Below are 27,771 nucleotides of genomic sequence, written 5' to 3'. Positions count from 1 at the left end.
CACAGCAGAGTGTCTGGGCATTGCAGCGGTGCCCTGCGGGGCCTGGGGTGGATACGGCAACGTCCAGCGCAGCTCGGCCGAGGGAGGTCAGGAGCCAGGGCGTGGCCCGCAGCAGGTACTCGGGCTGCCGGTCATGGGCCACGATGGCCGAGGCGTACAGGAGGCCCGCCAGGCTGGCCAGGGCCCGGGCCCACAGGTGGATGGAGGGAAAGGGCTTCCCCCGGCACTGTGCAGAGAGGAGCACGGGACCCTGAGACCCATGAGACCCAGGCCCCTCGGCGGCTCAGTGTGGCTGGGTGGGGGAGGCAGGCCCTCTGCCCAGGGCCAGTCCCCAGGGGTGCCACCCCCTTTAGTCTGCCAGCTTTTGCTCCAGCTGCTGCATCTCTGCACTCGGCCTCCGACCCTGGGCGGGGCGTGAGGGGCCCAACCTCCACCTCCCGGGACCACCAGTGCTGACCTCGGCCAAATGGGGAGGGTAGGAGAGTGAGATGCACTCCGGGCATTCTGAAGCCCAGATGAGGGCAAACGACGGCACACCCGTTCCGGGGTGCTGTGATAGGCAAGCAGCCTTGGCAGGTACCACGGTGCCCCACTCGTGTGCTTATACACATACACACACACGCACGCCACGTGTGCCCCGGTGGGTAAGGGGCACTTGCATTAACTCATTCTCATCTAAGTGGACATCATTGAGTCTGTTAATCAGATGACCATGCTACATATGGGAGTGGAAAAAATTCAGGGGAAAAAGCATGTTTTGGCCAACTTTCCCGCACGTTTTTATTTTAACTGGGAAGACTCTTTGGGACCGCGGCCTTTCCCTGTGCGTTTGGGAGGACTTTGTTCCCAGGCCTCCCTGTATCTGGCTGTCGTCCACTGCAGAGAGGTTAACAGAGCACAGCCGGATGTTTGGTTGTGAGCACCTGGCCGGGAGGCTAGAGGCGGCACCCATGCTCACATGGTAGGAAGCCACGCCGTGGCTGGTGGCCCCCGGGGTGCCCTGGCCCACCCCACCCCCCCGAATCTGCAGAGGAGCATGACAGCCGGGGTGAGGGGGTGGCCTGCTGAGCTAGGCTCGGACTTCCTGCCTCTTGGCTTCCCTCTAGTCACTGCCCACCCTGGGGGGCCCTCCGCGTCCCCTCCCACGTACAGCTTCCACATTCAGTAGGGCCTACGTGGCACTATTTCTCTGCAGCGCCAGACATACAGTAGGTGCTTACTAACTGCTTGAAGGATGGGACTGGAATGTGGCCACATGAGACAGGGGCTGGTCCTCCTGTAGCACAGGCGAGCCTTGTCTCCCAGCAGGATAGGCTGGTAGTGAGACCAGGGGAGGGGCTGGAGGCGGGGCCTGCCCCAGCCTCTGCAGCAGCCACCACGAGGCTTTCTGGACCAGCACGACCTTCACACCCTCGTGCCCTCCAAGGACTCACTCCTGGAGCAATAGGATCTTTGTCAGCAAGGCCACCCAGCCAGCCATTCCTCTCCTTGGCACCCCCACCGACGCTAAACTAGAGAAGCTTCTGGGAACCAGGGTCCAAGGCCATGGCTAAACCCTGCTGGGCTTCTCCCTAATCAGCGAACCCTAGCTCTGAGCTCTTCTTTATGGAACCAGAGACTCCTGGGCATGGCAGCGCCTCGGAGGCTGCTCAGACAATTCCAAGGCAATCTCAGGCTTGAATGCCCGTAGTGATGGGGAGCTCGCTACCTCTGAGGCAGGAACAATACTGACTGCTCTCTGCATGCCAGGCACTGTGCCGCATGTCCCACTGTGACATCCTCTTTACTCAGTGGGAAGTGCCCCACTCCCAGCCTCCTCCCAGGCTTGGGCTCGGCTCTATCCTCTGAGACCACAGAGTACAGGCTGCTCTTTCTGCCCCTAAACAGCCCCTGAGATCGCTGTACCCGCAGGCTTCCTTTCTTGCAGGCCAGATTAAGTCACTCAGTAGTCAGGCACCCAGCACGAGCAGCCCCGAGCTCCACTGGGGAGCAGAGCAGTCAGGGCCACCGCTGTCCAGACCAAGCTCCTGCTGCAGACCCAGGCAGCCACGGGGGGTGGGGGACGCCAAAGGAGCTGCCTTCAGGTTACAGGAAACAAGGCAGGCGGGGGGCTGGCCGGGGGATGTTTCAGGTGGGGTGGGGGTTATACTCCACCCTGCCAGAAGGTGTTGACATTCTAAGCCCCAGAGCCTGTGGGTGCGGTCTTACTTGGAAACAGAGTCTTAGCGGACAGTCAGGTTGGGATGAGGACAGAAGGTGGGCCCTACTCCAACATCCTGGCACACAGAGAGTCGAGAGGGAAGGCTGTGAGGATACATGCACCTAGGCACCTAGGCAGCGCCATCTGAGGCCTGCAGCTGTGCTGCCCCAAGGCAGGCCGGGAAGGAGGCTGGACAGACCCTTCCCCCACACATCAGAGGGAGCAGCACTGCCTGCACCTGCACTTTGGACTTCTGGCCTCCTGCTCTAGGACAATACAGTTCCTTAAAAAAAAAAAAAAAAAAAAAAAAAAAGATTTATTCATTTGAAAGGTGGAGTGACACAGAGAGAGATCTTCCATTGGCTGGAAATGGCTGCAACAGCTGGGGCTGTTCCAAGTTCAAAGCCAGGATCCCAGAGCTCCACCATCTGGGTCTCCCAAGTGGATGGCAGGGGTGCAAGCACTTGGGCCATCTTCTGCTTTCGCAGGTGCATTAGCAGGGAGCTGGACCAGAAGTGGAACAGCCGGGACTCAAACTGGAGCTTAGCTATGGGATGCTGGTGTCACAAGTGCTGGTTTAACCCGCTGGGCTACAACGCCTGCTCCTGAGACAATGCAGTTCTGAGGTTCAAGGTCTGTGGGACTTTGCTATTGCAGTCCAAGGAATCGAATACTTGCCCAGTGGTGAGGGGACCGCACTAGCTCCCAGCCCCTAGGCTACCTGGAGAGTCACCCCCAGGGGCTGCTGAGCCGAGCCCAGGGCTCCCCGTTGCCCTTCTAAGTCTGATGATAGGAACCTGCTGCAAACACAGGCCAGCAAGGCTTCCGGCGGTCAGAGCGCAGGCTGAAGCCTCAGGTCACTGGTCACCCGCCATCCCCAGTCCTCTTCCCAAGGAACCACCGCTAAATCATGAGGCTCTGGGGTTACAGAGTCTGTAGACTAAATGGCGGGCATGGGGTGGGCCCTGTGACGCGGGGTTAAGCCTCTGCTCGTGACACCAGCATCCCACATGAGATCGCCGGTTTGAGTCTCGGCTGCTCTGATTCCAGTCCAGCTCTCTGCTAATGCCGCTGGGAAGCAGCAGGAGCTGACTGAAGTACTTGGGCCCCTGTCACCCACGTGAGAGACTCAGGTAGAATTCCTGGCTCCTGGCTCCTGTCTGGTCCAGCCCCGGGGGAGTGAACGAGCAGATGGAAGATCACTCTCTCTGTCTCTTCCTCTCTCTCTCTCACTTTGTCTTTCAAAAATAAATGCTGGGCTGCAACATTCATGGTGGGACATGTGGCCACGGTTCCCATCAGAGAGACAGGAGCAGCTGTCTCAGAAGTGCCTGCAGAGCTGATTTCACACGTCCACACAGCATCTCGCCAGTGCTCGGGCTTCCTGTCGGCTGCCTTTCCCTGGCCTCCACCTCCTGAACCCCCCCACCCCCACCCCGGGGAGCTGGCGCGACAGCTGCTAGCCACCCTGGCCCAGCAGGGTAAACACGCTCCACCCCGCATCACGGACAGCGCAGGAGCCTCGTCTCCCTGTCTGGCAACAGCTGACGCCGCTTAGACTTTCTAAAGCACCGAAATGCTTTGCCTGAGCCACACGGAAGCCCAGCACTGGCGGGGGCCACCCTCTCACCTGCGTGCACCCCAGAGTCTTCATGCCCTGCCTGCTTGCCATTTGCTCCAAGGAGCGGGGATGCAGGCAGCGGGCTCCCCACGTGGCCCAGGACTCCCTGGGGCCAGCTGCCACTCTGCACACAGACCCTGGCAGCTGCCATACCTGGGGGCTCCTCAGAGAAGCCTAAGGGTGTGCGTGGGGTGCACACACACCCCGCCCCATGACCTGGGGCTTCCAGGATGCTCCCAGATGCCCTAAGACCTGCCCCGTGACCCACGCTCCCAGCCCTGCCCCAGCCTTACAATTCTGGAGAGTTGGGGGATCTGGGTAGCCCAGGAGCCAAGGGCAGCGACGACACCCAGCAGGTAGCCGAGGATTTCAGCGTCGTCCTGTGAGAAAGAGGGATCCACTCTCAGTTTTCTGCGGAGACTGTTCCCTGGCTTTCCCCCAACAACGGTCAAGCCTGCCTGCCCCAAGCCCCTTCCTCCCACCTGGGGCATTTGGAGAAACCACGGCGGAAGGGACCTGCACGGCCCTGAGTCTTGCCCACAGCCACTCAGCCTCACCTGCAGCAGGCTTCCCAGCAGCCTCCGCTGCGGCCCCCGCACCAGGGCGGAGGCCTTGGGGACAGCAGCCCACAGAGCCCAGCCTGGGCCCAGGTTCAAGGGCAGGGCCAGGGCAAAGACGCTGGCCCTGAGGCGCCGCCTCCTCTTCTTCTCTCGGGTGTTCCCACCTGCAAGAGACAACAGAATCCCACATGGCTCCTGGAACCCAGGACTCTCCTAGGGGAGAAGTGGTCACTCAGGCGGGAGGCCTCCCTGGCTGCTCAGCTCCGCCCCTTCAAGGCCCCGGAGCGGGGTAGGGGGACGCTGGTCACCACCCACCCCTCCCAGCCCTGTACCTGGCACTTCTCCTGCCCCAGGCAGGGGTGACCTTGTCTTTCACCACACAGACCTGGCACACGGCAGAACCTTACCTAGCCTAGCCCCTAGGCAGGCTCCTGCCCTAGCAGCTTCTGCCAGCCCCAGGAGCCTGGCGAATGCATCAGTGAGCAGATGTGTGTGCGCCCAAGCACCTGAACTCGGAGCAGGGTGAGCAGCCACAGCAGCATCTTTGGACGTTTCCTTGACATTTAGCCTCCCCTGAGCAGGTCTAACAACCTCTCTCCTGGCAGCACTAGGAAGCTGAGGGGTGAGGTGGGCATTCCCTCCGTGGGGATGAAGTCCAAGGCCACTCCTGCCCCATGGACTCAGAGCTGCTCATCCCACCTCTGTCACTTCTGGTCCTTGCCCTGGCTGCCATGGTCTGTGCCTATTCCTGGCGTCCAGAAGTCATGGGGTTCTGCTTGCCCACCCCAGACTTGCAGGCTAAATTATCACTGATCAACCCCCAAAGCCACACCCCAGCCTCCCTTTTTGGCCTTCGTGCGCCTGGAACATCCTTGCCTGCAGTCCGCTATCATGTGTTTCTCTGAAACCTGCAGCCCCCTCCCGGCCTCTGGTAGCCCACCACGTGCCCACACTCCCGAGCCAGCAGCTTGACTGTTTAGGGCCCTGGGCTGAGGTCGGGGCCACATTCATTCTTCAGTGCCTGGCAAGGGCTTGGCTCAGGGCGTGATGAGGAGCAGGCACTTAGGGTTCCCATGAATGAACGGGTGGATGAAGCTAGGGACAGACGGCCACACACTCACCCGAATGAGACTTGACCTTGGATCCGCAGACTGGGAAGAGAATGAACACGAAGTTCGCTAAATCAATGGCTGCTAGGTAGGCACCAGTGAAAACCTGGGAGCAAAGGGAAGTGGAGCGTTGGTGTCCCAGCGTCTTTTCCAGGCCATCCAGCGCCTGTCACCTGGGTCCCCTCCCCCTTAGGCATCACACCGATGCAGCACCTCCACATGCATTGCGAGGTGGCGCCTCCCACCAAGCCGGGAAGGGGCCGTTATCATCTCCATCTGGGTGTCTGGGTGCGTGATCCTGGGTGCGCGTCTGGTGCAGTGGCTGAAACGCCACGTGTGATGCTGCATTCCACATCGGGGGACCTGGTCTGAGTCTGGCTCTGCTCTGACTCAGCTTCCTGCTAATGTGGAAAGCAGCAGACGATGGCTCAGGGATTTAGGTCCTTGCTAGCGACAGGGAAGACCCGAAGTTCTGGGCCATGCAAGGGCTGTTGTGGGAATTTCTGGGTGGGGGTAAACTAGTGGATGGAAGATCTATCTCTCTGTCTCTCTCTATCCCCGCCTCTGTGTCTCTCAAATACAATGAAAATAAAAAATAAGTAAGTGTCTGATACAAAGCTATATGGAGGCCCACTGGCGGAGGTGAGAAGAGAACTCTGCCTTCCGCTTCCCACTGCGGGAAGAGTCTACGCTGTGTGACTTTGGCCTCAGCTTCTTCATTGGTCAAGAGGCCCAACACCACCAGTACCTCCCAAAGGCCATCAGGCGGCTCACTGGGGACAGCACTAGGAAAGCTCCTGGGCCAGAGGCGCGCACACTCCCTGCACGGGCACCAGCGGAGTCAGAGGTCAAGAGCAGGTGTCTGGAGTTTGCATCCTGGCACTGCTACTTGGGGGAGGAGGGATGACTTCAGGCAAGTTCTGAACGTTTAACCCCTTTCCGTTGGAGTTTCCAAACTTGTGAAACAAGGACAAGGAGAAGGAATACACCTGCCCCTGGGGGAGTGCTCTCAGGGTATAAGACATCAACACATGCAAGGTCCTTAGTACCAAGTATGGAGTCAAGTTTTTAATCAATGTCAGGTGTTGTTACTGGGCTTAGGCTGGCCCTTATCATATCCTATCAGCCAACGGGAATGACCTGCCTCTGAGAAGCTACTGCACAAGCAGAGTCCAGAACTCTCCAAATCTGCAGGGCTGGGCACAAGGGCACGACAAGCCCCATGGATGCCTCTGCAGGGAGGCCCACCAAGATTTCCTGGGGATGTGTGTTTTGGGACAGGACTGTTCTGTTAAGGTTCATGGACTTTTGGGAAACATGAAACTGCTTCTCACTTGCTCCAAAGCCTGCGCTGCCACCCGGGGCGGGATCCAGGCAGTGCTACATTAGCTGGGGGCGCTCGGGGCTCTAAACATGGTGAGAGCAACGGCAGGGTCATCGAGCGTGCGTGGTGTGCTGCTTCAGGTGACGGGGGACAGCAGTGATGAAAGTCCTCGCCCTCATGGTGCTGCCAGCATGCCGGTGGGGTTCACAGACAAAAGTAAAGAGCACCGAGTGTCAGGGTAAGCGTGGGAAACCGAGCAGGAACAGGTGACCCAGAGTGCTCGCAGAAGAGGCGCAGCATGATCTCACACAGGCAAGGCTTCCTGAGCGGAGAAGGACGGAGGTGAGTGGGGAACCATGCGGATGAAGGCTCAGCAGCATCGGAAGGGGGCAGAAAGACCCCCAGGGCAAGGCCCTGAGACTGAACTGTGCCTCGAATGTTGAAGGAACAGGACAGGAGCCAGGATGGCTGCAGCCGAGAAAGGAAAGCCAGGCCTGCGCTGGTCTCAGCGCCAACATACCTGGATGGTGAGCTGTCTGGCCAGGACGGCCCCGACGGTGTCGCACAGGCTGGCCAGGAGGCAGCACGCAGCACACAGCGCCGACTGCTCCCGTCTGCCTCTCCTTGTGCATCGCAGGTAGAGCAGCCTGGGGGGACAAGGGTGTGAGGCTGGGCACAGGCCCGAGCAGGTGCCTGGAAAGCACTCCCCCATCCCCACCCCGGGGGTTCAGCAGGTGGTTTTGAACTTGGTCCCTGGCCATGGCAGGAGCCACAGCTCATGAAAGGTGAGGACACCGCCTTTGCCACGAGGAAGACAGACCTTCCTCCTCCAGACCAGGCCGGCTCCGGCTGCGGAGCCAGCACCTGCGCGCACAGCCTAGCTGCCAGGCTGGATCTATTTTTTTCTTCGAAAGGGAAATAGGGGGGTTAGGAAAGTAGCTTGGCCACTGCAGGTCACTGCGGAGCTGCCCGTCGGTATCCAAGAGGCACCTTGTTTGTCTGAAATGAAAGTGAGATCCTTTCAATCCGCACACGCGGTGGGGGCGGCACGGCTTCTGCTGGCCTGGGTCCAAGCTAAGCACGTTGTTCACACGCGGGGAGAGCTGGGAGCTGACCTCCCCCTGAGCCCCCGCTGCCAGCCTTCCTCCAGACTCCGCACACACCCAGGAACAGGCACGCGTGGGCAGGGCAGGCGGGCCGGAGGGGCCCAAGCTCTTCTGTCAGCACCATGGACTGGAACTCAGCGGTGGTTCATGGTATATGTCTCCCGGCTTCATGCCTACGGAGAAACTGAGGCACAATCGTGGCCGCCCTAGCTTCCTTTAACCAGGGGCTGTGCTCACTCCACACCAGTAGCACTGGTTCTGAGCGCCGGCCCGGGGAACACAGGATGAGCACGGAGGCTACTGGGTCCCTAGTCACTTCCCCACCTGACCGCTCGAGCTCCGTCTGCGCTCCCAGCTCCCACTGGGAACATCAACCTGGACTCCTGAAAGCAGCTCAAGGCCCAAGAGTGAAGACTCTCCAATGAGAAACTCGGAGTGGGGCCAGAGGAGCATCAGTGCTTTCCACCACTCTTCTGAGAGAAGAGAACGCCCGGCCCCCGGAGCTCAGCTGAGTGGACGGCAGGTCTCTGGCCTCATGGGTGGCATTTTCGCTCTGCATCCGTCGCTCTCAGCGTTTCCTCAGCTCCCAGGGGCCAGGGGTCACGGATGACTTCAGTGCAGCCCCTACACCACTTACAAAGATAAGGGGACAGTCAGGGCCAGCGAGGTCCCCTAACAAGCAGGTATGTCCAGCGCCAGGCAGGGTGAAGAAGCAGAGCTGGTTCTCAGGCTGGCCGGCTGGTTAACCTGTCCAGGCCTGAGATTCCACAGCTGTGCCGGGCCTGGCAGTGCTGACCGCAGAGGGTGACGATGCACCTGCAGTCCACCCTGGGACCAGCGGAATTTAACCCTGACAAGCCTGCCCCTTTAATAGGGTCGGGGCTTTTGCTCTTTCCTTTCACTCGGCCAAGTCATTTAACCCCTCAGACCCTGAGTGCGCCTCCTCAGCAGATGGGGAGCACTAGCACCTATCTCCCAGGGTTGGGCCAGGCCAGGCCAGAAGGAGTTAATGAATGCCACACCTGGGGGCAGGCGCTGTGGCGTAGTGGGTAAAGCCACTGCCTGCAGTGTCGGCATCCCATATGTACGCTGGTTTGAGTCCAGGCTGCTCCACTTCTGAGCCAGCTCTCTGCTATGGCTTAGGAAAGACAGCCCAAGTCCTTGGGCCTCTGCACCCATGAAGCAGACCCGGAAGAAGCTCTTGGTGCCTGGCTTTGGACTGGCGCAGCTCTGGCCATTACAGCCATCTGGGGAGTGAAGCAGTGGATGGAAGACCTCTCTCTCTCTCTCTCTCTCTCTCTGCTTCTGCCTCTCTGTAACTCTGCCTTTCAAATTAAAAAAAAAAAAAAGTGCCACAGCTGGCCCACAGGGACTGTTCCAGGTGTCTTTATTCATGCTCCAGTCACTGCACTTTGAAACACCATCAGGGACTGCCCACCGGGTGCCAAGGTGCTGGTCCTCTCTCCCTTCCAGGGAACACTTAGGTGGCACCATACTGGGCATTGCCTTGTGGATTTCTGCAACTGAAGAGCTCACCCCTACAGCCCAGGCTATGAGGAGCACTTGGCCAACCCACTGCAGGTGCAGCAAAGGCTGTGGCCAGAGTCAGGGCGTTGCCACACCCCTTCCCAGTTAAGAAGGCCTTGGGCAAATTGAGAGGACAGGGGGAGGTCTCCCAGGGTTAATGGCATAGTTGTATCAACAGGAGCGATGTTTAACAAGCACTTATTAAGTGTTTTGCAGGTACTGCCATTTAAGCCTTCCATTTATCCTATAAGGTATTATCCCCGGTCACAGGAGGCCCAAAGGTTGTATAACTTGCCCAGCGAGTCACAGGGAAAGAGCTGACAATAGGACACAGGACCCGTGGTTTCCAGTCCAGGGCCCTATCCACTGCACCACCCAGCCTCCTCGTGTTGGCTCACAGCCCAGCCTCCCGGCGCGTGGAATCCGGCTAAGTATCCGACTTCAGTTTACAGAGAAGTGCTCGCTGCGATCCTGCAACTGGGTTGCCCCGTCCACCCCCGCGATCCGCCGCTTCCTCCGGGTCTCCACGAGGGAGCAACGCCCTCCCCCCACTCCACAGCGCGCCGCGGGCCCGGGGACCCTTACAGCGCGTGGGCGGCGATCCAGCAGGAGGCGGCGCAGATCCAGAGGCCGAAGGAGATGCAGACGCGGTGGCGGGCGAAGCAGCGGTCCAGGTATTCCCAGTCCCAGAGCGCGGGCGCGGGCGCGGAGCTGGGCACCTCCCCCATGGCCCGGCCCTGTGCCGAGCCGCCCGCGTGGCCAAGACTCGCCGCGGACAGCCCGGGCGCCGCCGTCCCGCGCCCCCTTCTGCGGGGCCGCGTTGCACCCCCGCGGCCCCCGCGGCCCCGGCGAGCGCACCGGGCGCGGGCCGAGATGGGCGCGCCCGCTCCGCGCTCCCGGGCGCAGGCAGCGGCGGCGAAGGCACCGGGGAAAAGTTTCCGGGACCGCGCGGCTTCCCAGCCCTCTCGCTATTGTCGGGGGTCGGCGGGGCAGAGGCCGCCCCCCAGCGGCGGGAGCCGGAAGCGGCCTTCGCACAAAGGCTGCGGCCCCCGGCCCGACACGGGTGCGGCGGCGCCGGCTCCCACGGCCCCTTCGCGGTCACCCACTCCCAAACCGCGGGGCCGGAGCTGGGCGGGCCGCTGCCGGCCGCAGCCTGGCACTTAGTCCCTTCCCCTTCCCCGCGCTCCCTCAGCCACACAATACACACACACCCTTGCGCCTGCGGGCCCCCAGCTCCGTGGGACCGGGGCAGGGGCCAGGAAGGAAGGAGCCAACGAGCCGAGGACCGGGTCGTCCCGACATCTGCCTCTCGTCCCCCTCTGAAGTGGTCGGGGGCACCGTCCGCCCGCATCCCGTCACCCAAGCCGGGCTTTCGGACGCCATCGCAGACCGCGCCCCGCAGCCCCGGGAGCCGGGATCGCAGACCGCGCCCCGCAGCCCCGGGAGCCGGGGTCTTTGGAATCCTCCACCCCCCCACCCCACCCCACCGCCCCGCCACGCCCCAAATCCGGGCGCGTGCTGTTTTTCCGTGAAGACACACTATTATTGTCATTATCACTTAAAATGTTGCTTACTGATTTTGGTGTGCTGAAAGCAAGACACGACTCTCATTTCACTGTTCGCAAACAGCGTTGCGGTGTTCACCCTTTCAAAGTGGACAGTTCAGGGGTTTTTAGTCTCTGTGGAGCTGTGCAGCCGCGCCACTAACACTTTCATCACCCACCCCTCAGAATCGACTCTACTCGTAGGCTGTTCACCTCCACCACCTGTCAAGGCTCCAAGCCTGGGAATCGCACGTGCACCCTGTGTCTCCTGGACCCCCCCATTCCGGCTCCATACGCATGGAGTCTTCCCGTGGTGTCCCTTGGGTGACTACTGCTGTCACTGAGCCTGGTGCTTTTGGGCCAGTCAATGCTGCAGGAGGCGTCTGTGCCTCACGCCTTTTGATGGCCGGAGATTCACACACTGTGCGTGGACCACGTTCCGTTCCTCCGCCAGCTGTCACCCTTTGGCTCTCAGGAGTCCTGCTGCTGTGGGACATCTGTCTGTGAGCCTCTGTGTGCACACGGGTTTCCATTTCTCTTGGGTACATGCCGTGGAGTGGAATGACTGGGTCATATGCTGACACCATGTTTATTAACCTTCCTAGGGACTTCCAAGACCATTCTCCAAAGTGGACACACTGTTTTATGGGTTCATACTTTTAAAAAGTATTTTTCAAGACTTTTATTTTCAATTTATTTTAAAAAGAGACAGGGAGATCTTCCATCCACGGCTTGACTCCCTAAATGCCCACAACAGCCAGGGCTGGGCCAGGCTGAAGCCAGGAGCTCAGAACTCCAACCAGGTCTCCCACGTGAAGGACCCCACGTAATTGAGGCATCTGCTGGTGTCCCCCAGGGTACACATCAACAGGAAGCAGGATCGAAAGGGGAGGAGCCTGGCACTCTGATCTGGGATGCAGGCATCCGCAGAGGCAACTTACGCCGCTGTGCCAAGTGGCCAGCCCCAATTCCTGTATTTTTAAAAGTTACGACCACTCATGGGAGAAATGAGTGCTCTATGGTATGTCGGGCTTTGCTGTGGTCTGAATGTTGTGTCCCCTCAAACCCCACAGGCTGAAGCCTAATCGCCAGCTTGTCAGTATCAGGAGAGGGGCCCTTGAGGGGTGACTGCATCAGGAGGGCAGGAGACACAGCCAGAAGTCTCTGCAAACCGGAACCCAGACACCAGGCCTGCCAGTGTCTTGGTCTCGGACGGGCAGCCTGCAGAGCAGAGCATGCTCAGTTCTGCTGCTGGCAAGCCACCCAGCCTGAGCTGCGTTGCTACAGCAGCCTGCATGGACCAGGTGCGGGCCCTGAACTGGGAGCTGGGGACACGTGGTTGAGAGGAACAGACAGGGTACCTGCCCTCCTGGAGCTCACATTGCATAGCAAGGGAACAAGTAACGGTAAAGAGGCCAACTTGAGCTACTCAGATGACGAGGATGGAGTGACAGGAATGGGAACCGGTGAGAGCATGGTTAGAGGGTTCAACAGGTGGTGCAGGTTTCAGGTGGCTGAGCCAGGCCTGCCCCACTGAAGGTGCTCAGGGCGGAAACGCCTGTGCTGCGTCCGTCCGGGAGGCCTCTGCTTCCCTCAGACGCCGGCCAGGGAGTGCCTGGGTCCTGGGCTCCAGTGATCACCCTAGTGATGCTGTCGCCACAGCACGGAGAGCTGTGCCCTCCGCTGACCGAACCACAGTTAATTTGAGCCGCTGTCTAGGGCGTCTCCCCTCTCTCAGGTTAGCGTGAGCCCCCAGAGACCGGGCCTGCACCTCAGAGTTGCTCCACGGTGGATCGGCCTGCAGTGAAGACACCACGCATGTCTCCTGTTGCTGTGCCTCAGTTTGATGCCCGCCCCTGGCTCCTGCCAACGCAGGCCCTGGGAGACAAGACTGATGGCCCAAGTAGTCAGCTTCCTCCACCCATGGGGAGTCCTGGATCGAGTTCCCGGCTCCCAGCTGTGGACAGCTGGGGAGCGAACCAACAGATGGGGAGCCCTTGACCTCTCAAACAAATACATTTAAAAAATATATTTTTTAATTTTTATTTTTTGATGGGCAGAGTGGACAGTGTGAGAGAGAGACAGAAAGAAAGGTCTTCCTTTGCCGTTGGTTCACCCTCCAATGGCCGCCGCGGTTGGTGCGTTGCGGCCAGCGCACCGTGCTGATCCGATGGCAGGAGCCAGGTACTTCTCCTGGTCTCCCATGGGGTGCAGGGCCCAAGTACTTGGGCCATCCTCCACTGCACTCCCGGGCCACAGCAGAGAGCTGGCCTGGAAGAGGGGCAACTGGGACAGAATCCGGTGCCCGACCGGGACTAGAACCCGGTGTGCCGGCACCGCAAGGCAGAGGATTAGCCTAGTGAGCCGCGATGCCGGCCAAAAAATATTTTTTTAATCAATTTGTTCCTCCTCACATACCCTGGACCAAGTTTATGTACCTCAACTGTTTTTTCTTAGAATAATGGTTATTTTTTAAAAAATATTTTATTTATTTAAAAGAGTTAGAGAGACGTGAAGACAGAAAAAGGTCTTCCATCCGCTGGTTCACTCCCCAAATGGCCGCAATGACCATAGCTGAGCTGATCCGAAGCCAGGAGCCAGAAGCTTCTTCCGGGTCTCCCACACGGGTGCAGGGGCCCAAGCACTTGGGCCATCTTCTGCTGCTTTCCCCAGCACAGTAGAAGGGAGCTGGATCAGAAGAGGAGCAGCCAGGACTTGATCTTGTGCCCATATAGGATGCCAGTGCTGCAGGCCGGGGCTTTAACCTGCAGTGCCACAGTGCTGGCCCCAGAAAAATGGTTCTTAAAATTTTCTATGGGGCCAGCACTGTGGCATAGTGGATAAAGCTGCCACCTCCAGTGCCGGCATCCCATATGGCTGCTGGTTTGAGTCCCAGCTGCTCTTCTTCTGATCCTGCTCTCTACTATGGCCTGGAAAAGCAGTGAAAGATGGCCACGTCCTTGGGCCCTTGCACTTGAGTGGGAGACTTGCAAGAAGCTCCTGGCTCCTGGCTTTGTATCAGTGCAGCTCCAGACGTTGTGGCCATCTGGGGAGTGAACCAGTGGATGGAAGACTTCTCTCTCCTCTCTCTCTGTGAAACTCTTTCAAATAAATAAATCTTTAAAAAAAAAAATTTCTGTGACCTCTTAAAAAATCTGAAACAAAAACAAAAACCTTCACCCTTGAAAAATCTGAACATGTGCACCCACCCAACACAAAAGTCTGATAGTCTTCTGGAAATTCAGTTACGGGTCCCTTTGGAGGAAAGGAACCAGGACTGAAGGCTGTTAGTCTAAGAGAGTAAGTCCTTTCCCGAGAGCCCCCTGCCTGAGCAGCTGGGCAGTGCGACCCATGGGTCTAGTCGGAACCAGTCCACCTGTCAAAAGGCAGAACAACCAGAGCCGGTGCTCTGCACAGGAGTCCTTGGTTTGCTGTGGCTGCTGTCTCAAATTACCACGCACTGAAGTGGCTTAAAACAGCAGAAGTGAGTCCCTCAAACTATTTTTAGAAAAGATTTATTTTATTTATTTCAAAGACTTACAGAGAGAGAGGTAGAGAGGTCTTCCATCCACTGGTTCACTCCCCAAATGGCTACAATGGCCAGAGCTGAGCCGATCTGAAGTCAGGAGCCAGAAGCTTCTTCTGGGTCTCCCACATGGGTGCAGGGGCCCAAGCACTTGGGCCATCTTCTACGGCTTTCTCAGCAGGAAGCTGGATCAGAAGTGGAGCAGCTGGGACTCAAACCAGCACCCATATGGGATGCTGGCGCTGCAGGCTGGGGCTTTAACCCGTGGTGCCCCAGCACCAGGCCTCCCCTCCCCTCAACAGTTTTGTAAGCCTAGAGTCTGAGATGAGTGTTACTGGACCAAGACACAGGTGTGAGCAGAGCTGCACTCCTGCTGGGGGTGGGGGTGGGGGTGCAGAGGCTGCTCCTTGTCCTGCCTCTTGCAGCTGCCAGTGGCTGCCAGCAGTCTCTGCCTTCATGGTCACTTTGCCTTCTCTTCTGCGCGGGTCACATCTTTGCCCATCTCTCCCTCTTGCAAGGACCCCTACGATTCCATTTATGACCTACTCAGATAACCCATAATCTCCTCGATTGTGAAAAACGCCACAAGGAACGAGGGAGTACAGGTGTCTCTACGGGGCGGTGGTTGCCTATCTTTTGGGTGTGTCCGGAAGAAGAGTTGCCAGGTCACGTGGAAGTTTCTTTAATTTCTTGGGGACCCTCCGTACTGTTTCCCACAATGGCCGCATACACGGTGTCCCACCACAAGTGTGCAGGCTTTCCCTTTGCACGCCACGCCAGCTCTTCTTGTCTTTGCGAGAGCACCTCTCCTGATGGCCCTGAGGTGGCGTCGCACAGTGGTTCAGTTTTACATTCCCCTGATGGTCAGTGGTGCTGAGCACCTTTTTATACGCTCGGTGGCCGTGCTTATGTTGTCTTCTGAGAAATATCTATTCAAATCCTTTGCCTCATTTTAAATCAGGTTATGCATTCTCTTGCTATTGAGTTGTATGAGTTCTTTATATATCTTAAATGTGAACACCTCATCTGATGCACAGCTTGCAGATACTTTCCCCAGTGTGTGGATTGCCTTTTCATTTTGTTGATGGTTTCCTTTGCTGTATGGAAGTGTTTGAGGTCGAGGTAGTCTCATTTGTTTTTGCTTTTACAGCCTGAGGTTTTGTTGTGATAGTCAAGATTTCAGTGCCAAAGCCAATAGCAAGGGTTTCTCCCCTTCATTTTCTTCCAGGAGTTTGATGGTTTCAGGTCCCATTTAGGGCTTTTCTCCATTTTGAGTTCGTTTTTGTCTGTAGTGTAAGATAAGGGTTCAGCATTATTTCTTTGAAAGTGGAAATTCAGGGGCTGACTTTGTGGCACCACAGATTAGGCTGATGCCTATGACACCGGCATCCCATATGAGCACTGGTTCGAGTCCTGGCCGCTCCATTTCTGATCCAGCTCCCTGCTTATGCACCTGGGAAAGCAGATGACAAGTGCCTGGGTCCCTGCCACCCATGTGGGAGACCTGAATGAAGTTCCTGGCTTTGGGAAGTGAACCAGCAGATGGAAAACCTGTCTCTCCCAATCTCTCTCTCTAACTCTGCCTTTCAAATAAATAATTCTCTCTTAAAAAAAAAAAAAAAAAAGAGTGGAAATACAGCTTACCTAGCACCATTTGTTGAAGAGACTATCCTTTCCTCGTTGTGTCTTTGAGTGCTTTTGTTGAAAATGAGTTCACCAGGGCTGGCGCAATAGATGCAATTCTAAGACAATATAACACTTTCCTTTCTCATCCTTCCTTTTAATTTTTGCGATAACACTTTTATTTATTTATTTGAAAGTCAGAGTTACACAGAGAGAGGAGAGGCAGGAAGGGAGGGAGGAAGGGAGGGAGGGAAGGGGGGGGCAGAGAGAGAGAGAGAGAGAGAGAGAGAGAGAGAGAGAGGTCTTCCATACATTGGTTCACTCCCCAATTGGCTGCAACAGCCAGAGCTGTGCAGATCTGAAGCCAGGAGCCAGGAGCTTCTTCTGGGTCTCCCATGCGGGTGCAGGGGCCCAAGGACTTGGACCATCTTCTACTGCTTTCCCAGGCCACAGCAGAGAGCTGGATCGGAAGTGGAGCAGCTGGGTCTTGAACTGATGCCCATATGGGAATCTGGCACTTCAGGCCAGGGTGTTAACTTACTACTCCACAGTGCCGGACCCAACGATAACATTTTTAATTTACTTTATAATCACAGGCGTAATCCTCCATTAAATGAAGAGTTCAACACTTTTTTTTTTTTTAAGATTTATTTATTTGAAAGGTAGAGTTACAGAGTCGGGGCGGGGCGGGGCGGGGGAGGGGAGGAGAGCACTTCCATCTGCTGGTTCACTCCCCAAATACCCACAGTGGGCCATTCTTGGCTGACTTCCCAGGTCATTAGCAGGAAGCTAGATGGGAAGTGGAGCAGCTGGAACTCAAACCAACGCCCACATAGGATGCCGACATAGCAGGCAGCAGCTTTATGCGCTACGCCACAGTGCCATCCTGAGTTCAACAAGTTAAAAGTAGAAAGACCACTTTTCTGCTGGTGTAGACAAGGGCTCTAACCAATAATCAATGTAGTATCACTTTAAATAGGGAAGTGTGATACCTGCAACTTTTGTTTTTCTCACACTGCTCTGTCTAGTCAGGGTCTTTTGTAGGGCCATAAGAATTTTAGGATTTTTCACCCTAGTTCTGTGAAGAATGCCTTTGGGATTTTGATGGAGATTTGCGTTCTGTCGTTACGGGCATTTTAACAGTACCCTTCCATCCATGGACACAGATTATCTTTCTGTCCACTTGTGCCCTCTTCAGTCTCTTTCATCAGCCTTCTCAGTAGGCAGGTTTCGGTAGACAGGCCTTCTGTCTCCTTGGTTAAATCACTCCTTTTTTTTTTTTTTAAACTCTGCTGTAAATGGGATTGTTTTCTTCATTTCTTTTTTGACTTGGTCATGATGTGTAGAAACGCCACAGATTTTTATAGGTTGATTTTATATCCTGCAACTTTATTGAATTAATTTCTTGGCTCTGACAGTTTTTTTGGTGGAGTCTTCTACATATAGGATACGTTATCTTCAGTTAGAGGCACTTTTCCTTCTTGGAACCTTACGTTTCTGTTTCTTGTCTGATTGCCCTGCCGGCACTCCCAGTGCTGCACTGAGCGGAAGCAGCGAGACTGGGCGTCCTCGCCTTGTACTGGTTCTTAGAGGAAAAGCTTTCGGTTTCTGCCCGTGAATTCTGATGCTGGCTGTGGGTTTTGCCATAAATGACCTCTGTTATGTTGAGGAATTTCCCTTCTGTACCAAAACTATTCAGAATTTTATCAAGAAAGGGGCAGCCCTGCGAAGGCTCTCTTAGAGGTGGGAAGAGATAGGCCTGTGGAGAAAGGCAAATAGCAGAGGGGCTGCGGCTCAGGTGGGCGAGGAGGTGAGAGACAGAGAGACAGAGCCTGCAGCCCAGTCATGAGGGCAGCAGGACCTCATCTCTAGGGGACTCTTAGTGTTGTATCTTTTCACCAACACCTCCCAGTACCCCCACAGGGGCTCTGTGCGTGGCCAGGCCTCAGGAAGTGAATCAGCTCCTTTTCCAGAGTCCTTGGAGGTCTGGCAGCTGCCCAGAGTTGGTCAAAGATAACGCTCTGGCCATGGTTCAGAGTTGGCCAAAAAGAAAAGCTAACACGGGGACCGTAGCACTTGTGCGTCACGTCACTGCTACAGGCATTTCCTGTTGGCAGAGGCAGTGCGACTCGTGCATTGTCCTGCGGAGGAGCCAGGGCCGCAGCCAGCGGGCAGGCAGCCCTCAGGAGTGGCGGCCAGAAATCCCAGGCGCCTGGGGGCGCACCGGCCAGCAGCTCCCGAGCTTTCTCTGCAAGTGCACCGTTTCCAGAGTAAAATGCATTACTTGGAGGAGCGGCTTGTGGCTGCTACTCACAGAGCAATGTTCAAGACAAGTCTGCGCTGGACTGGTGGACTCGCCCAAGGGAGTAGATTCCAGGAGAATGCATCTGGAAGTCATGGCTTTTTCCAGTCCTAACCAACCCTGTGGTGGACACGCTGGGGTGCCGGGACTGAACAGGTGGCAGGACTGTTGGGGTCTCAGCTGTACCTTGGACTCTCAGCAACTCCCTGTGTGGCCCCGTGAAGGGGTCTTTACTTTGTTCCCTCACCGTGTTCCTCATTTGTAACATCTGATTGCCACAATTCACACACTTTATGATGCTTAGAAACTGCGAGAGGGCAATGCAATTGACAGACATTGAAATGTGACTACAAGGAAAGCCCCGCATTAAAAAATATTTTTGTTGGGGCCGGTACTGTGGCGCAGTAGGTTAATCCTCCGCCTGCAGTGCTGGCATCCCATATGGGCACTGGTTCTAGTCCTGGCTGCTCCTCTTCCAATCCAGCTCTCTACTGTGGCCCGGGAAAGCAGAAGATGTCCCAGGTGCTTAGGCCCCTGCATCCACATGGGAGATCCGGAAGAAGCACCTGGTTCCTGGCTTCAGATCAGCGCAGCTCTGGCTATTGTGGCCTTTTGGGGAGTGAACCAACGGAAGGAAGACCTTTCTGTCTTTCCCTCTCAGTCTGTAACTCTACCTCTCAAATAAATAAATAAATCTTTAAAAATTTTTTATTTTCATCTACTTGAAAGGCACAGAGAGACAAGAGAGAGAGGGAGAGAAAAGAGAGAGATTGTTCATCCACTAATTCACTCCCCAAAAGCCCACAACTACCAGGACTACACCAGGGCAAAGCCAGGAGCCTGGAACTCAATCTGAGACTCCCATGTGGGTGGCAGGAACCCAAGCACTTGAACCATCATCTGCTGCCTCCCCGGATGCGTTAACAGGAAGCCGGATCAGAAGCAGAGCAGGCTGGACTTGAATTGGCACTCTGACTATGGGATGTGGTACTGCAACACCTTCCCCCTACATTATTTTTTTTAAAGTTACTTATTTGAAAGGGAGAGAGAGAGAGATCTTCCATCCACTGGTTCACTTCCTGAATAGCCACAACAGCCTGGGCTAGGCAGGCTGGAGCCGGGACTCTAGAACCCTATCAGGTCTCCCACTTGGGTGGCAGGGGCCCAGGTACTTGAGCCATCATCTGCTGCTTTACCAGGAGCATTAGCAGGAAGCTGGACTGGATGCAGAATCCAATATGGAATCCAATATGAGATGCTGGCATTGCAAGCAGTGGCTTAACCCACTGCACCGCAACAGCAGCCTCGAGAGACCATGTACCTTCTTTTTTTTTTTTTTTTTTTTTTTTTTTTTTTTTGTGTGACAGGCAGAGTAGACAGTGAGAGACAGAAAGAGACCATGTACCTTCTAAGAGCCGATTACATAGAATACAGTACTTGAATATTTGCATCTGAGTAATTGTTTAGAGGCAGTATCAGTTCTTGCTGCAGAAAGAGCCCAGCGTCCTGCCGAGTCTATGCGTGCCACCATGGGGGCTGGAGAACACTGCTTCCTGAAGGGCAGTGGCTGGCAAAGCGCCCGCAGAGACAGGAGCAGCATTTCTCCTTATCATGACAACCATTTGCTTCTCTCTCCTGGCCCAGTTCTCTCTACTCCACTACGTGACTCCAGAGCCCTGCTGGTATTTTACTGAATACTTAGTGTCCCCTTACCCCCCGCCCCCCCAAAGTGTTTTGGAAAAATTTCAGATCTACAGAAAATGAAGGAACGCTTACCTTTCTTTCCAGACGTTAGATAAGGTCCTGCAATTGTTAACATTTTGCCACATTAGTTTTTTCTTGTACTCTTAACCATTTGATAGTGCAACAGGTTCCTGCCACTTAACTCCTAATGCATCAGTGTGTCTCCAAGGAGAGTGATGCAATCACACGTCTGCTGTACCGACACTATATGATCTAATCTGTCATCCGTATTAAAACATACTCAGCCGTTCTAATGATACCAACGCAGTGGGGCTTCCCCCAGTCCAGCATTTGATCATTGAGCCCAGGTCTGGAATTGTCTAACTGTTCTCTCACGATTAGGCTGAGGAGGGGTCAGCATGTCAAAGGTGACACCGTGCGCACCTGTCACACCACCTCAGGCAGCACAGGGTGTCAGGCTGTGACACTGTGGGGGACGCCAGATTGCGGTCAGTTGTTTAAGGTGATGTCTGCCAGATCTCTCCATTATGAAAAGCCTGTTTCCTTCCGTTTGTACTGAGTGGTGAGTGAAGCTGCACAATTGCCTGGCCCTCCAGTTCCCCACGTGGTGGAGTGGTTCCAGCTCCCACGGTGACCTCCTGAGGCAGTGACTGCGCTGGTGGTCACCAAGTGGAAATTCCGCCACTGCTACATTTACTGACCAGGGTTCCTTTGCATAAAAGTCCTCGTCTTCCTGGTTTTTGTTTTTTCTGAATATTACATGGACTCAAGAATCCCTTAAACACTCCAGGTTTTATTAATTCATATAAGACATTCTATGTGTTTCAGTACTGTTAGTCACATACTTTAGAAGTGGAAGAGATATACGCATGATCAATGTGAATTCCACCCCTCCGGTCCCCATCCACCTCTCACCATTCTGTCCTCTGGCTGCTGGGTCAAGTGGCAGTTGGTGGTTGTTAACCTTTAGCAGTTACCTTCTGAGGATGTCCCCAAGCTTGCGACTTCAAGTGTGGTCCCTGGATGAGCAGGATCAGCATGACCCATGGACTTGTGAGAAATGCAGAGGCTTAGGCCCCACGAGACCTAAGGAATCAGAATCTGCGTTTTAACGAGACACATGGATCATCTGTACACACACGGAGTCTGACAAGCATTGATCTCTAGACAGTGTTATGAGAGTGCTGGGTTCAAGTCTGTAGAGAGTGTGTACAAATAACAGCCAAGTATTAGGGAAGACTGAGTGGCAGCAGACATAGCACATGTCTTGCCTGAAGGTAACAAATCCTATTCTATTTTCCTAAAATAGTTGTTCTACTTCTGTATTCCCTGGTAGCTGAGAAACTAAGAAAATAAAACTTAAAACTCCATTTCAGTCAGAGAAATGACAGCAAGTGCCTAAAACCAGAGTTAGAAACACTGGGTTTTTTGAAATGCATTTCCCAAAATGACTCTCTAAAATAATCTTCCTTCGGTTGCTGCTGTTTTCCAATCATTGCAACAACAGCCATGGCAACTCCAACTGCATTATCTAGAATATGCAAACCAAACAGTTTGTTTTTATTCTGTCCTGGGAGGGACTCAACAGTTAGCCGCACACTATAAAAATACTATGGCAGCCACTCAGCACACTTCGTAATTTAGATAAAAGAATAGAGAAGGGTACAGTGCAGATAAGAGGCTGAGATTAGGGATAGAAAAAGAGCAAACGACATGCTGACGTCAGTCTGTCCAGCTGTGTTCCTGCAAGCTGGGAGCACTTGTCCTGGCAGGTGCTCCCCGGGGGCTCAGGCGCAGACCTCACCAGCCTTTCCCCTAAGTACCAAGGAGCACTTCCCAGAATCTGCCCAGGCACTGGATGCACTTGGAGGAGGGAGAATGTATTCAGACGCAGACTCATGACACCCCGGGAGGCCCCTGCACCTGCAGTCAGCAGCAGAATGGAGGATCTCACTTACCTCTACTGAGAAGATGCAGATGTAAGTGGATGTGCAGATACTTCGGTTTGATGCCAGCACCTTCACACCCCTCTCCCGCAGTTCCACAAATGAGAGCTTGTTAACTGTGAGCCACGTGCTGGTCAAGGCCCCTGGCATCAGGGGGAGTTCCCACTGCTCAGAAAGACGTGGGAAAGACTGAGCGGGGACAGTCTCCTCCACCTCACCACGACCTCCCGTGAGGGTCACAAGACTGGAGTCTCAGGCTCATCTCTATACACACAATTCAGTTTCAGCCCCTGTGAAATCAAAGTGATGAGACTGAAGGGGATATATTTCTTCTTTGTGTTTCCTATAGAGATCCATATGGAAGAGGAAGGAAAAGAAGTAAGATTGATTGAGGTCTTCTGACGCTGAAATCTGCGGGTCCTATGACGGAACATTCTACTACATAGAGCACACTCCACAGAAATGCACACAGCGTTCACTTAAAGGTGTGTATTATAAATAACTCTGCTGGCCAATAGGTAGCCACTAGTCACTTGTGGTTGTCTATATTTAAAAATACTTAGGGGCAGGCGCTGTGGTGTAGCAGGTAAAGCTGCCACCAGCAGTGCCGGCATCTCATTTGGGCGCCAGTTCAAGACCCTGCTGCTCCACTTCCAATCCAGCTCTCTGCTATGGCCTGGAAAAGCAGTAGAAGATGGCTCAAGTGCTTGGGCCCCTGCACCCGCATGGAAGAAATTCCTGGCTCCTGGCTTTGGGTCAGCGCAGCTCCGGCTGTTATGGTCATTTGGGGAGTGAACCAGCAGATGGACGACCTCTCTCTCCCTCTCTCTCTCTGTAACTCTTTCAAATAAATAAATAAATAAATATAAATAAATCTTTAAAAAAATACTTAAATAAAAATAAAAATTCACTTCCTCAATCACACTGGCTACATTTCAAGTGCTTAATAGCCACATATGGGTGTGGTCACTTACTGGCCAGTTCCATCATAACACAGTTCTATCAGAACGCCTATGGCAGCACCATTCTTAGAACAGGTAGCTTGTAATATAGCCACTCTAGACTACTACACAGCAGTGAGAGTGAACAGCCCCATCCCTTTGCTTTTAGAATGCACAAAACTGTTGTTTCCTCTTCACAGGAGAGTCTCTGGACAAAAGCTCTTTCCTCCTTGTATGTCTTCCGCTTCACCCTCAAGTGTGCACAGTGCACTGAACACAACATACAATAAATGGTTACTGAGGGTGCAAGGTTTGAATGATATCCCTGGCTTCTCCATAGACTGCAGAGGGGAGAGGGCTATTAAAACACAGGGCAGTAGGTAGATTTCTGGCTCACTGTCAGATTGTCCTGTTCACCTATCAAGAACATGCACGTGGCTCTGGGCTTCTTGGATAAAAACCTCAACTTCCTTCGCCTGCAGCGTCAGCTTTGCATATGGGCATGACTTTCAGTTCAACCCAGCTCCCTGCTAATGCACCTTAGAAAGCAGTGGAAGAAGGCCCAAGTCCTTGGACCCCTGTACCCATGAGTGAGATCTAGAAGAAGCTCCTGGCTCCCAGCTTTACATTGGCTCAACTCCAGTTTTTGGGGAGTGAATCAGAGGATGGAAGACCTCTCCCTGTCTCTACCTCTCTCTGTAACTCTTTCAAATAAATAAATCTTAAAAAAAAAAAAAAAAAAAAAAAAAGTCCCCATACAGGGTGTTCCAGTGTGGGTTCCTGATTCAGAGCAGAGGACTTCAGTTTATTTGGGAGGCAATTCCAGGAAGCGGAGGGAGGGAATGGCGGGAGAAAGGGGAGTGTGACGAGAGGGAGGCAATGAGGTGGTCCTAGCAGTGGGCAACGGGGGCTCCCCTCCACCAGGATGTCTTGAGGCACATGCAGAATGTACCCACTGTGGGTGGGCAGGCAGGGTGTTTCTACTAGTCCATCACTACTGGGTATCCCATTTCTAGGGAATGTCCAGCTTCGGCAAATCTATCCATGGAGGAACTAGCAGAGTGGTCGGAAGGGCTGAGGGGGTGGGAAGATTGAGCACTGATGGCTACAGGGTATGGGGTGAGAAAAATGTCCTAAAATCATGGTGATGGCTGTGCAATTCCAGGAACATGCTGGGAACCACTGACTTGTTAATCTTACACTGGTGAAGTACATGGGATGTGAAGGACAGCTCAGTTAAGACTCACGAAAAGCAAAGTTTAGACTGCAAGCCCATGCCGTGTCCCTGTGGCCTGAAAGGCTGCTGCGGACAGATCAGAGCACGCCGTCAGAGGCAGGCGCTCGACCCCCCTCTGCCATGGGTGTTTGCCCGCGTTCCTATGCTCCGGGAATGACGGGCGGCAGGCGCTACAGAGGGGAGCTGCACAGCGCCGACAATCCTCGCAGCTTTCCCGCCTGCTTCAGCCCTGACCTGGAATGCACTTTGAAAACCAAATCCTTGAGTGAAGAATCACTGACTCGTATAAAACTCGCTGACTTAGGCCCTGCTTTTCAGAAGGCATTAAGAATCCCCTTGCAGGGCCAGCATCGTGGCATAGTGGCTAAAGCTGCCACCTGGGCCGCCTGTGATGCCAGTTCCAGTCCTGGCTGCTCCACTTCCAGTCCAGCTCCCTGCCAATGGCCTGAGAAAGAGCAGAAGGTGGCCCAGGTGTTTGGGCCCCTGCACCCATGAGGAAGACCCAGAAGAAGCTCCTGGCCCCTGGCTTCAGTCTGGCCCAGTCCTGGCGATTGGCAGCCATTTGGGGAGTGAGCCAGTGTATGGAAGATCTATCTGCCTTGATAACTCTTTCAAATAATAAATCTTAAGAAAAAAAACCTGTCATGTTTCAGCAGATTGACTGTTAAAAGAATGTGGAATATCCAAATGGCAATTTACTTAAAGCAACAAAAGCACCAAAAAATGCTAATTTAATTATATTTTCAGAAAATTCAAACTGCAAATTAGTAAGCATGTGTCTACATGCACAGGCAGACACCATTCATCACTCATTCACTCATCCTGGGGCCAGCCTTCCACAGGAGCGGGTTTCTGCGGCTCCGGATGACCACAGGCGGACGTGGTGTTTCCAGGTGCCCCTCCGTCTTGACATCACTGGGTGTGGCTGTGCACCCCAGGGCAGGGTCCATCCTGTGCAGCCAGGGTCCTAGAAGAGCTCCACAGGAGGCAGCAGCCTCTGTTCTCTCCTGCTCCACGCAGATCCATTTCGGTTGCAGCCCAGGTTCACATATCCAGGTGCTTGTAAAGTCTACGACTTTTCTCTTTCTTATTTCTGTTGCCATGTTTTTTCCAGGGCTTCCCAGCCCCATTCTCAGAGCTCACAGTAGCTGCAGTCACCATGCCACTCCCAGGCTTATAACCCATCACGGCCTGGACTCCCTTGGTCAAGGCTCTCACATTCTCCTGGGGAAGAAGAGAAGACGTTACTGGAGATGGCGGCAGGCTGTCTCCTTGATGCGCTGTGCACAGCAGTGCGCTGGACCAGCAGGAGAGATCACCCAGTGGAGTCCCATCTCTTTCCTGGCCTTCTTTCCCCATCTGGTACCTAAGTCTCCCAGCATTCTGTCTTCAGTTCATCTCTTTCCTTCCTCTTCTCCCTTGTCAACTTAGTTTAGCTCCATAACTTCAAATGCCATCTAAACCATCTATGAACGCACTTCTATGCATAGATCTTTCAAAGTATTCATGAACTTTTTTTTTTTTTTAAAGATTTCGTTATTTCAAAGCAGAGTTACAGAGAGGCAGAGGCAAAGAGAGAGAGAGGTATCCCATCTGCTGGTTCACTCCCCAAATGGCTGCAACGGCTAGATCTGGGCTGATCTGAAGCCAGGAGCCAGCAGCTTTTCCAGACCTCCCACATGGGCACAGGGGCCCAAGGACTCAAGCCATCCTCCACTGTTTTCCAGGCCATAGCAGGGAGCTGGGTTGGAAATGGAGCAGCTGGGACTCAAACCGGCGCCCATAGGATATGCTGGAACTGCAAGTGTGGTTTTACTCACTACGCCACAGTGCCAGTCCCATCATGAACTTTTTGAAGATCCTTTGTTAATTAGACTCATGATACTAGCTGTTTTCTGGAATTCTCTATCTTGATATCAGAATTCAACCTGCCTTAACCAAAACTAGAAACTGACTCGACACAACAAACTTTTTTAAAAATACTTTTTTATTTGAAAGGCAAAGACACAGGGAGAGTCAGAGATATCCTCTATCTGCTGGTTCGCTCCCCAACTGGGCTAGGCTGAAGCCGGATGCCAGGAACTCCATCCAGGTCTCATTGTGGGGGAAGGGTAGCAGCAGGCCCCCAGCAGTCCCCACTCACACCAGACACTGGAGGCATCTGTCCCAGAGAACCCTGCAGCCCTCACAGGCTCTGAGCCCAGCTTGGGGAGCATACTGGGATACCATACTGAGCACTGTTCTGGAGAAAGAGCCCAGCCCACACTGTGTCCTCCCCTCCCCTGGATCTTACAACATGGAGCCATCTTGAGACCCTGTTTATCTAGGGTCCTATGAAACAGCCAAGCAGCTGCTCCCAGAAGCTCCAGGGATCCAGTCCCATAAGAAGCCAGGAGGCCCTGTCAATGCTCCCAAGACTCAGGAAGAACCAGGTGGCACACCTGGACAGCTAGGCCTACAGAAGCGCCAGAAACAGATGGCTTCAACTACCCTACTACTGCCCTGGAAACAGCCAGTGGCCTCACCTATACTTCCTAGGCCCCAGAAAGCAACAGAGCAACCAGCCTTGAGTAGCTCAGCCAAAAAAGGCTCAGGGAAGCCGACAAACTGTCATCCAGCCACCGATGACTCCAGAAAGAAACTGGGTAGCCTCACTTACCTCTGTGGCTCCAAGAAGCTGAGCAGCCAACTGAGGCTCGGCTTACAGAAGCCCTGAGAAGCAGGTGCTCAGCCCTGCCTATCCACCCTGGTCCCGGGAAGCAGCGAGGCAGACCTCTCTGAGCAAACTGGCCCCAGAGGCCTCTGAGTTTGCCCAGGCAGCCCCTGGACAATGATGTGTCCCATCCAGCTGCACTGGTGTGGCCTAACACGCAGCCCTCAGACACTGACTTTTCCCGCTCTGCTACTGGGCACACTCACCTTGGCCCTTGAGGGGGGCACTGCCCCCACATGACCCATAGAAACTGGCAGGCACCCCACACTCACAGCCAGGTGGACCTCACCCAGAGATGCCAGGGTACTTGACTTGCATAAGAGGACAGCACCTCAGCTGGCAGTGAAGCCCACAACTCTTACAGTCTAAGCCACTGAGACACCCACAGACACTGCTGACATTTTTTACAGCTACAGAAGCTACACAGACACTGTACTAATGCACTCACCCGGAACCAGAGCCAACACAGCTTATCAAAGCAACACCCTAGACATATCAGCAGAACAAAGTCTTTTACTATGAAAGCCACCCTATAAAATTAGAAGACCTGCTAGAAAAACAAACAAACAAACAATAAAAAAACAAAAACAAGGTAGGATTATGCTTTCAAAAGAATACAGTAACTCTAGAACAGACTTTAAAAAAATGGAAGTCAGCAAATTACCTGCTAAAGCATTCAAAATAATGACTTTCAGGAAACCTAATGAGATGTAAGAGGATTCAGATAATTCATAAGATGAGTAAGAAATTCAGAGACAGATCATAAAATAGAGCCAATCAGAAATCTT

The 27,771-nt window shown here is 54.3% G+C and overlaps 2 protein-coding genes and 1 long non-coding RNA gene across 12 annotated transcripts in view; 1 reads left to right on the top strand and 2 right to left on the bottom strand.

The window, feature by feature from the left end:
- TMEM44 (transmembrane protein 44) overlaps positions 1 to 10,409 on the bottom strand; it is a 40,509-nt gene extending 30,100 nt beyond the window's left edge. For 6 of the 7 annotated variants that reach the window (XR_011387987.1, XR_011387988.1, XR_011387989.1 and 3 more), the window contains exons 1-6: positions 10,033 to 10,323; positions 7,335 to 7,461; positions 5,503 to 5,596; positions 4,379 to 4,545; positions 4,115 to 4,201; positions 56 to 226 (exon numbers count right to left, since the gene is read on the bottom strand). Coding sequence is in view for 3 of the 7 variants with exons in the window: in XM_070072342.1 (XP_069928443.1) it covers positions 56 to 226; positions 4,115 to 4,201; positions 4,379 to 4,545; positions 5,503 to 5,596; positions 7,335 to 7,461; positions 10,033 to 10,175 (789 nt within the window). In the remaining 4 variants the exon portion in view is untranslated. Of the gene's footprint in view, positions 1 to 55; positions 227 to 4,114; positions 4,202 to 4,378; positions 4,546 to 5,502; positions 5,597 to 7,334; positions 7,462 to 10,032 lie in introns of all 7 variants that reach the window. The other variant, XM_070072344.1, reaches the window with a different exon arrangement.
- LOC138849314 (uncharacterized) lies at positions 9,557 to 23,016 on the top strand. Its single transcript, XR_011387991.1, has 3 exons — positions 9,557 to 10,121; positions 22,442 to 22,577; positions 22,755 to 23,016. It is a non-coding gene; the product is annotated as an uncharacterized lncRNA (long non-coding RNA).
- Positions 23,017 to 24,969: 1,953 nt separating this feature from the next.
- The window catches only part of LSG1 (large 60S subunit nuclear export GTPase 1), a 40,358-nt gene continuing 37,556 nt past the window's right edge, over positions 24,970 to 27,771 (bottom strand). For all 4 annotated transcript variants that reach the window (XR_001794699.3, XR_011387986.1, XM_002716520.5 and 1 more), the window contains one exon: positions 24,970 to 25,494. Coding sequence is in view for 2 of the 4 variants with exons in the window: in XM_002716520.5 (XP_002716566.2) it covers positions 25,315 to 25,494 (180 nt within the window). In the remaining 2 variants the exon portion in view is untranslated. The remainder of the gene's footprint in view (positions 25,495 to 27,771) is intronic.

The sequence above is a fragment of the Oryctolagus cuniculus genome, chromosome 4 (assembly GCF_964237555.1).
Source record: "Oryctolagus cuniculus chromosome 4, mOryCun1.1, whole genome shotgun sequence".
NCBI lineage: Eukaryota > Metazoa > Chordata > Mammalia > Lagomorpha > Leporidae > Oryctolagus > Oryctolagus cuniculus.
This window is presented reverse-complemented; position numbering and strand designations above follow the sequence as displayed.